Source organism: Corvus brachyrhynchos, unplaced genomic scaffold (assembly GCF_000691975.1).
Source record: "Corvus brachyrhynchos isolate BGI_N302 unplaced genomic scaffold, ASM69197v1 scaffold93, whole genome shotgun sequence".
NCBI classification, from domain to species: domain Eukaryota; kingdom Metazoa; phylum Chordata; class Aves; order Passeriformes; family Corvidae; genus Corvus; species Corvus brachyrhynchos.
In genome coordinates, this window is record NW_008237273.1 from 280,520 (window position 1) to 290,654 (window position 10,135).

Sequence of the window (10,135 nt, forward strand, 5' to 3'; positions counted from 1 at the left end):
GACTGATATGTAAATATTTACTGCTAACTACAAAGATGATTCAAGTTTTTAGAGAGATAAGTAAAACTGCCTTTGCAGTGGACCATGGTCCTTATTCTCTATTGCCTGAGATGTTAGTATTCACCTAAGATCCGATGTTTTAATGTCAATCCTCAGATTGAACAAGTGAGCCAGCTTTCTGCTCTTGTGCAAGCCCAGCTGGAGTACCACAAGCAGGCCACACAGATCCTACAGCGAGTTACTTCTAAGCTGGAAGATAGGTAATGCACTTTTTGTAAGTTTCTTGAACAGTTTGTTAGTTCAACAGAGGTAGAAAACCTATGAGTAGAATGCAACTCTGTTATCTTTCTCAACTTGGTACTTTTATGTTTATGAAAACAAGGGTCATTTCATTAGACGATTGCAACCTGAGGTTTAAATGTTTTGGAGATGCATCTGCTTCTGAGTATGAGCTCAGGAAAGCACATCAGCTCAGTAAAGCTGTTAAATGTGAGTTAACTGAAAGTAAGTGTTTATAAATACTGAATTCAGTGACACCCGCAGCTTCGGATTCCTTACTGTTTGTGCATGTATTCAAAGTGTGCTTATTCTGAAAGAAGATGTTAAAATTTGATTTTGAAAAAGAGCATCTTGTTGCATTCTTGTCTACCTGAAGATCTTCCTGAGCTAGGTAGTGACACCCTCATTATCTACCACTTTATTTAATACTCCTCCTATTATCAGATCAAACTTGATACAAGACTTAACTTAGTTGACCTCTTCCATCCCCTTTTGTGTAACTGCATATGCTATCAGAATTCCTGCAATATCTTTTTTAAGAGAGTTTAATAATTTTTATTTTAGAATATTTGTTTCCATCAAAACAGATTGATCAGCTTCTCACACATACATCCTTCTTCACGAAACTTTAACATACAGGAAAGGTTTCTCTACCAATATGGTTCAGGAAGACTCTTAGTAAAAGCTGGATATAATTCCCAAGAGGGGATAATGTTCATGTACTGTGCAAAGGCAGCTGTTTTCTGATGTCATTAGTATAGATCAAGTTGCTAATACTGCTGGGTCTGTCAGTGTTGCTTTTCTCAGAGCGTGCATCCTGAAAACCTCATTCAGTTCTAAGTCTTAAAATCTTTGTGACTAGCAGCAGCACTTGTTTTGGTAGATGGGCTTCCAGCTGACTGCTCCTGGATACAGTTTGCAGTACTGTCTAACAGCTAACAAAACAATTTTTAGCACTTGCAAAACAATACTGCAATTCACATTCTTTACAGAAGCATTAAAAATTCCTCAGGAACAGGTGGTTTATCCTGTAGTCCATAAATTATGCCATTAAGTGAACATAACACTCTCTGCAATAGATTTCTTTTCTTGTATCAATTCAGATGATCCTTTGCCCTTTTAAAATTTCTGCTAACAGGTCACTATTTTTGCTTTAAGTTTCAGCTGTGAATGGTTTTAGCTTTTCAAGGCTCCTTCATCAGAATGCTATGGTAATTCAATTGAAGTAAATCTTTTGCATGCCTAATTGTAAAGAGGCTGCTGGCTAAATCGTCCTTCATCCACACCACTGGACACAAATTGAGCACTGTGATATGCTCATGCCAGAGATGAGTCAGGAATGTAGAGCTGTTACTATCCGAGCTACTAGTCTTTCCCTGCTGGTGATAGGCAGGTAGCAAGTAATGCATAATCCCTGGGGCTTGGGGGTTGTTTTTTTTGACTATATAGACCAGAAAATAAATGATGCTTTACTTTTAAGCTGAGCAAATTGTTACTGTTCACTGTCAGTGATGTCTACTGCCCATTTTCTAGGTACCTTTTTTAAAAGAGTGAATGGAACCTGTTCATGCTGATTTCTGGCACAGACAATGTCTTATAATTACTAACACTGTCCTGTGTAAAATATTCACAAAAGAATTTTTAAAAAGTATGAGTTAGACTGCAAAAACTACGAAAAACTTAAAAATGCAATTGTCTTCTATTTTTTCTGGGCTGTTTGGATTAGACTTCAAGACTTTCTTCAGGAAGTACAAGCTCAAGAATTTCATTCTTTTTCTGCACATTAATGAAAGGCATAAACTTCCTTAAAATACCATGATTCCAGGAACTGGGAAACATTAGGAGGTTGGCGAATGTCAGGAAACTTTCAGTAAAATTAATAAAAACTGGAAGGTCGGCAAAGACTATTTTAAACTCCCTTTTTCACCAAGTGAAATGAGGATGCTGTTTTCCAAACTAGCAAATCACTGTAACTGTCACCTTGTAGTTCATAATCTGAAAAAAATGGTATTTCTTTCGGGAAAGCATTAAGAGAACTAGTTTAAGTATTTCTTAAAAATTTTACTGTCTTGAAAAAGTAACTTTTGTTAATGAGTGAAACACAGCAAAGGCTTTTTATTTATTTTGACAACTTCTATTACTTAAGTTTTTAATTTACTTACCAGGTTTGGTTTTTTTAATGTGGAAGAAAAGCACTCTCTGGGGGCTGACTTATAATAGTATTTTGGATGGTGAGGAAAACCTTGTTATCAGGATCAAAAGTCATTAAGTTAGACGCAGATCTTTTCAACAGATAAATCAAAATGTGCAACCAACAGCAAGTCTAGGGCAGATATAGAAAAGGTCAGAGAAACCAACTTGTCTTTTAAACTCTTATGAAATGTTCTTTCATATGTGGAATTAGAAATACATGTGGTAGTTGTTCTGCATAAGCTGCTCTGATTCTGTTCATCCCTTCCTTGGATTTTACCCTGGAATCTGTAAATGTACCCTTCTCTAGAAATTCTAGATTTCTCAATTAGAAGAATAAGTTGAAATGACTGATAAATAAGTGCTTATTTTGAGAGTCAGGAAGACTGGACTTGTGTCCCTTTGTGAAACAAGTATTCCAAATAGCAAATTAACCAATTCTGCAAATGAAGTCAGTACATTCCCACAGAGTCTTCTTACAAAATGACAAGAGTTGGCATCAATCAACTGAATAGTTAGAGGCAAAATTCATGCTAAAAATTGGGACAGAGATGTTTGTAAACCCCTTTTCTAAGCATTGATAGTCACATAACAAGTTTTCCTTTATTATGAGCTCTTTGTTTTTGTTAGGCAAAAGGAAGATAGACAAAGTGCTAGGTTTCTAAAAGGAATGAAAAATTAACAACTTCATGGCACATTCACATCAGCTGGTTTTCGTAATTCAAACTACTGTTGTAAACAGAAAAACTACTCCAAATGACAGAACTCGTTTACTATGGATGATTGGTGGATGAGAACTTCAGCCTAGGAATAAAGGTAGTCAGTGCATCTCATCTGCTAACAAGATACTAACTCTTGACATTTAACTTCATGTTTTGGCAGAATAAAAGAGGCATCATCTCAGCCCAGGCGAGAATACCAGCCCAAACCCCGTATGAGCCTGGATTTCTCGACTGGTGACAATACACAGCACAATGGAGGAATATCCCATGCCACCACACCCAAACCATCAGGTAATGTCAGTAGTAATGTGAGCAGGAAAACCAACTCTGTCTGACATTTTGTGTCAATGCAGAAGTTGCATGCTTTCTTCTGGTGATTCGTTCTTCCATGAGGGAAAATGAGAATGGGGGTAGGAGAGAGATGTCTGAACTGTTGTTTCTTTGTAAAGTGTTCATATCCTCAGGCAGGAGAACAGAGAGGGATCCTCCATTGCTTTAAATGGGTCTTTTGGTCAAAAATTTCCTTTATCCTAGAAGCTTACCTTGAAATACAGATCTTTACAAAATAGGCATTTAGAAAACCAAGATAACAATTGAAAGTTTTCCATCAAAATGCAGAAACCTGAGGCCTGCCAGACCACCATAACCATATCCTGCTGTTTCAAACCAGGAACTAGAACACAAAGAGCTGAAAGTAAAAATAACTGAAAAGAAAAACTAAACTATATTTTCTTTGTCCAAGTAGGAGCAGCACAAGCAAGATTAAGCCTTAGTATGACTGTGTGCAATTACTGTCTTAAAGAAGTGTTTATTTAATATCAGCACATCCCACGGAAGGCTTATTATTTGTTTCTTACACAATAATGATCTGTTATCCCATGTTATGGTGAGGGCTAGCCTCTGTCCAGATCCCCATCTTAGTTATTCCTTAGTTTACCTCAGTGACAATTGCTATCACATTCCACCTTGCAAGGCTGGATTTTTTTTCACTAGATCTTTTGTCAGGATTTCCTTTCTTTCCCTCACATCCTGATGTGAATGTTTGATTTTCTCCCACATTTAGACAGAAACAGTATCTCCATTTGGCACTGGCAACTGGAAATAAACAATCTTGCGAACTCCTAGCAATCTCCTCACTATGCTAGCAAGAAGGATTTAACAGAGATTCCTTGTGCATGAATGTGGCTTGAGTCTTGCATGCTGGAGCTCTCTTCACTCCTTTTTTGTAGCGTCACGAACACTTGTCTGTGCTAAGGCAGTGCAGACTGATGTTCATGTATCTTTCCAGCATTTATATTTCCCTCTTCAGGGAGCAGTGTTTAGCATTTTCTTCAATAGGGGTTCATTTTTTTGAAGTTTTTATTGGTTTCAGAGGAATGCCTTCTTTGAAAATTCTTGAATGTATGTTTGGGGTGATTAATTCAAAGAGTTTATTTGCTAATTCTTCTAAATTTCAGCTGGTAGAAATGAGGATAGCAAACATGCTGTAAGGCTTGTTGATGTCAGCACAGTTGTCCTCATGACAAAAAAACCAAAATACACTGTGAGAGATATGTAAAGAAAAGAAATAAGGTTTCACTATAGAATGTAATAAATTAAATCTAGTATTTGAAAAACTTGCTCTATTGAGGTCTATAGAAATGGAAAAATTTCATCCTAAAATAACTCAAGCATGGGCCTTCTACCCAGAGTGTGTGTTCAAAATGAATATGCAAAATGTTTGAATCTGAAACTTACTCATCTTAAAGTCTGTATACATGAAGAAGTAGAATATGTATTCTTAGCACTATCATTATGGTGAAGTGGCATGTGTTGGTTCATTCAGACCACTGAAGTGCATAACTTTCACTATGGAAACTCAGGTAGAGATATGATTTCTTATAACTTAGTGCTGCTCAAATCCTAAACATTTTGACCAGTAACAATTTTGGATTTCGTAGGCTTGAAGTTATAGAGACTTCAGGGAGAGGGCAGAGGGAGGATGTTTGTTAATTTCATATAATGTATGAAAACATTGTCAAACTAATGACTTATAATAATATCAACTAGCCATCCTAAAGAGTTTATGGTCAGATATTTGTGAACTAGCATATTAGAGAGCTCTCCATTTCAAACTTTTTCTGAATCTATTCTGACAGCCCTGCACTAAAGCATTTTGTGGGAATAGGGAATAAAAGTCTTTGGAAACGTGATACTAAAATTCAGAGGATTAGGAGCATATACAGTGGTATAGCTGTACCACTGAAATTTCCAAATAAAGGGCAAACACACAGTTACATCTTCACTGTTGTTTTAAGCTACCCCTTACACTACTTACCTGAAGTAAATAGATAAAGCATCTCTTTGCCAGTAAAGCTGGAAATACATTAGGGCTTTTGCTTAATTTTTTGTGTTTTATAAACTGATAAAAATTAGATTCCAAATTGATCATAGTTGTGCTTTCAGGTGTGGGCTTCACTAAAGCTTGGTTTTTGGGATTCTCAGACTTTTACCAGCAGGCACTTGAAGTAACTGAAGACTGTCAGAAGCTAATGATTGTCTTCTAATGAAGCTTGGCAGTCTAAATATAGATATTATTGAAGAACTGTCATCAGAATATGAGTAATACCAGAAACAGCAAAATCTTTCATAGGTACAGCGGTAAAATGGGTACTCTTAAGTGTTGAGATTTTTAAGCATGTTGTTTCTGTGTCTCTTCTTCCCAGGTGTTCACATGGATCAGCCATGCTGCCGAGCTCTGTATGACTTCGAACCAGAGAATGAAGGGGAGCTGGGATTTAAAGAGGGTGATATTATTACCCTCACTAACCAGATTGATGAAAACTGGTATGAGGGAATGCTTCATGGCCAGTCAGGTTTCTTCCCCATCAATTATGTTGATATTCTGGTTCCATTACCCAATTAGGAATGCTGATCCACCACCTCTGACACAGATAGTTGTGTCAGTACCACTGCTTTCAAAATGCTGCTTCTTACACCTTACAAGTGCAAACTGCAGTGGTTAGAGTTATCAATTCCTAATGAGCATCTTCAGTTTACGTGTTGTCATACTATGTGGTGGTGATGCGTTGTATCTTCTGAGCCAGCATAGCGTGGATTAGTTTATTGACTGTGCTGGCCTGGTAGTAACCAGAGCCATTAGTGAGATGAAATGGGGAAGATGATGGCAAGCAAAGCAGATAGCTCATAGTGAAGTAGCAGGAAGTGAAGGTGGTGGGAAGATAATGCCTATCACCACCGTAGTACCTTTTCAGTCTTAGTTCTCTATAAGAAGAGGGAAAAGTTCTTGCCATTCCATCTTTCCCTTCCTAATGATACAGTTCACACAGGTCTAACATTGACTAACCAGAATTGTATCTTCCAACCAAACTGGCTGGCTGTTCTCACAGAGAGAGCATAAGTGTAGATCCTCTGGTTTCTCAGAAAGTGAACCACTGTACTGTGTGTCCTGCTGCTCTCTGCTAAGTTTTATATTCTTAGTTATTGTTAAAAGGCCTATTTCCCTCCAGAGGTAAACTGTAAGCTGTCAAATGGGGATTCCTGTAGTAGAAATGTTGGACCACAAACCACCTGAATTTGCCCTTCAGGAACTTTTAGCATGCTCACCAAAATGCCAGTAAATGGGCAAGATGGGGAATAAAACTGGCATTTATTTAATGTTTCTTGTCAAGTCTTGGCACAAAACCTTGCTGCTTAAGCACCAGATATCCTTTGTAAACTCATTCACTGAGGAATACAGTAACCAACCAAACACAACCCTCATTTCATTTGTTTCTGTCTATCGTGTTCTTTGAACATCATTTGTGCATACCCTCTCCTCAATGAGGACAAAATAAAATGTCATTTTTCTGTTGAGCAATGAAAGACATGTGGCTGTATATGCAAAAACATTTCCCATCTGTTTAGTTGGTTCTCCTGTGTTCCTCCTTCCTGCACTTGGTGTGTACAGTGCTGTGCCTAGCTTCTTGGCATTCTTTTGGTAACCGTTGCAGAAGTTCTGTTAGTTTAGTTATCCAGAGTTCTATTTATCTAAATTGTACAGACTCTATCAGAAGTTTAATGTGCTGCTTCGAATGTGCCACTTCAATACTGGATGATGTGAAATGAAGACAATTCCCTACTGCTTAACATATAAACTATATCATGGAAAGTATTGTTATTTCAAATAAATGCTGAGAGAATAACTAGAATAATGTTGTGGATTATTTCTTTGTTGCTTTAAAATCTGCTTTGATAACTTCAGCTAACAGGAATTTTATTTTAGAAAGCATTTTCCTCATTTCCTGCAAATGTGAAAAATCTTCTTTTTTTGTCATTATAATTTTACCTCAGTCAAATAAATCTCATGCATATAATGGCCCTCATAAGTGGGATGAACTTAAGACTGACCACATTAAATTAATGTCTCAATGACAAGAATGCAGTCTTGTAGATACAGGTTATTTCATATCAAAGAATGCTGGTGTTCACAAACTCCCTAATGAAGCTTAAAGACTTGGTAACTTTATGGTTCTAAATAAAAACAGGGCTATTGTCACAAGCAAAACAGACTTGACTTAAAGAAAACTAATTTAAACCAATTCAAGTATTTTTGTGCAGTGAGAACAAAAAGACTATCACCTTTCTTGTCCCAGTTCCCAAGCTCAAATTCACTCCTGACTCCTCCCCACCAGCAGCTCACTGGCATGGGTATTTGTAGGTGTACAGTATGCCCATAAAACCTCCTCTCTGCTGCTCTTCCCTCCTCATTTTTTCCCCCTTTTTCAGTGGTAAGTCCAGCACGGGACTTATTGTGAATATCTGCTGGTATGTCATGGACAGTCTCCACCTCATCATTCTTCAACCTCAGTGTTCCTTCTGCTAAGAGTGATTCTCACTCTTATTTTTCCCCTCTTCTGCTCTCTGCCCTATGTTCATGTCCCAGTGCATGTTGACAGAGACTGACAGAGTAGAAGAAGAGTCTTTCAGAGATGGTGCCTCATTCAAGGCTCAGTTCAACGTCAAGCTGGATGGGAGTCTGAGCAACCTGGTGTAGTTGAAGATGCTCACTGCAGAGGTCTTGGACTAGGTGACCTTTTACAGTCCCTTCTAACCCAAACTGTAAAAAAAGTATAGATACAGGTAAAATTCCTGTAACTTTTTATTACAATTCGTCCTAAATCCAATGACTGGCCTCTAAGGAAGTTTCTGTCAGTGATTGGGAGAAATCTGTTTCAAACTCAATGGACTTGAAACTTTATACAGATGCATTAATGGTGCCATACTACAGTTACTATTAGTCAGTATTATTATAAACAGTTACAGAACAATTAACTACATTAATTATCAAGACCTGGAAGTCACAAGTAGTGCACTGGCACATCTCTGTTTTGTCAGATTATTATTCTGTAACATTTGTGGAGAGCATACAACCACAGGGCAACAACCTCAGAGATAAATTTACCTGATTTAGAGCAAAAGGACTGTTGGCATGCCGTGCTGTCCCACCCTGCTGAGGGGCCCTAGTTTTTAAGGTTTAGGGAAGTGTGGTGTCTTTCAACAAATGGGACCAGAAAGATTGCACAGAATAGTCATCATGATGACATGGGCCTGGTCTTGACATGTTGCACAGTTATTGGCACTTCCTTATTGCTCTGTTCTGTGTCTCCTGCAGGTAATACCCAAAGAATGCTTTGTTCCTGAGGTGGTAAGATCAAAGTCTGACTTGGCAAGAGAGGGATTACCAGGGCTGACAAAAGTTTGCATCTAAACCTTCAGTACAAGGATAAAGAGGGTGATCCAAAACAAAGCAGGAGGGTGTTTGCTTTTCCACATCAGGTAGTTCAAAACTTTGCCTATGGAGCTCTGTGACTCTTTCATTCTAGAATCACATGAGATATGTTGTTGATGGATATAATCTTTTTTCACTGGGAGACTTACAACTTCTGTCATCCTGCTTCCTAAGGTGTATGTTTTCAGAAATATTTTAAAAATATGACATGGGTTCCTAATTACCAAACTTGGCTGCAGAACTGCTCCTCACAGAGGAAATTAGGAAGTCTGCCAGCACTGAGCTATCAATTGCCAAATAGAGCTAAATGCTTTATGTTTGATGTTGGTTTCTTTTTTCTGTTGAACTGTAAGCTTTCTTGAAGCTTTTACCTTCTTAGCCTTCTTTATTTATTGCAGAGTGAATCTTTCTGAAAAATATAACAAAGTACTCCAACAGTTCCCTGAACAGTTCTCCATCTAAATAAAGAAGTGATTGAAAATGTGGGGTTTCTCTTCTTTTAAAATATCTTCTTCCTTCCAGAAAGAAAGATGGTAGTGACATCTGGAATTTTGTGTTTGAATCTGGCTTACAGACAATTCTCCCTTTGAAGATAGTCATACTGCTTTTCCTACACGAACTACCTTGACAAGACTTGAAAACTGCAATGAGGACTTCTTTTCTGGTTTCACACTTCCAGGTCTCGCATATCTTTATGGCCACTCCTATGCTGAGTAATAGTTCCACTTCAGAATGTATCCTAAGCTTCTCTTATCTCATGAAGGCATGTAGGTCAGTGGAAATGGGCCTTCTTCCCAGCACAGGAGTAGGCTGACTTTGCGATAGGCAAAGGAGGTCGTGAATTTGGGCATATACACTTGTTTAAAAGTGAGTACATTCTACACACATGTTTAATTTTCTGTAAAGCACAGTAGGTCATCCTAGACTTAAGCTCAGAATGTCTAGAATGTTCTGTAATTATTATTTTATTATTTTGAAACTTTCAGCACTCTGGTAGTTCAAGCACAGATTGAAATTTCCAGAAGACTTTGCTGTCTTTCCTTGCCATTTGGTCTAATGTGTTGTCAAAGATGGGAACAGCTTTGTCACACATATTCTTGCTGTGCACTGTAATGTACAGATAATTTCTAAGCTGTTTAATAGTATTTCCTTGGAGATGCAGCACAGTGGAGCA

The 10,135-nt window shown here is 37.8% G+C and overlaps 1 protein-coding gene across 1 annotated transcript in view; it reads left to right on the top strand.

Annotated features, from left to right (window-relative positions):
* SH3GL2 (SH3 domain containing GRB2 like 2, endophilin A1) overlaps nt 1-7,381 on the top strand; it is a 94,146-nt gene extending 86,765 nt beyond the window's left edge. Inside the window, exons 7-9 of the mRNA XM_008630849.2 lie at nt 157-260; nt 3,352-3,482; nt 5,897-7,381. Coding sequence (XP_008629071.2) covers nt 157-260; nt 3,352-3,482; nt 5,897-6,096 — 435 coding nt within the window. The 3' untranslated portion in view covers nt 6,097-7,381. The remainder of the gene's footprint in view (nt 1-156; nt 261-3,351; nt 3,483-5,896) is intronic.
* Nucleotides 7,382-10,135: the final 2,754 nt, after the last annotated feature.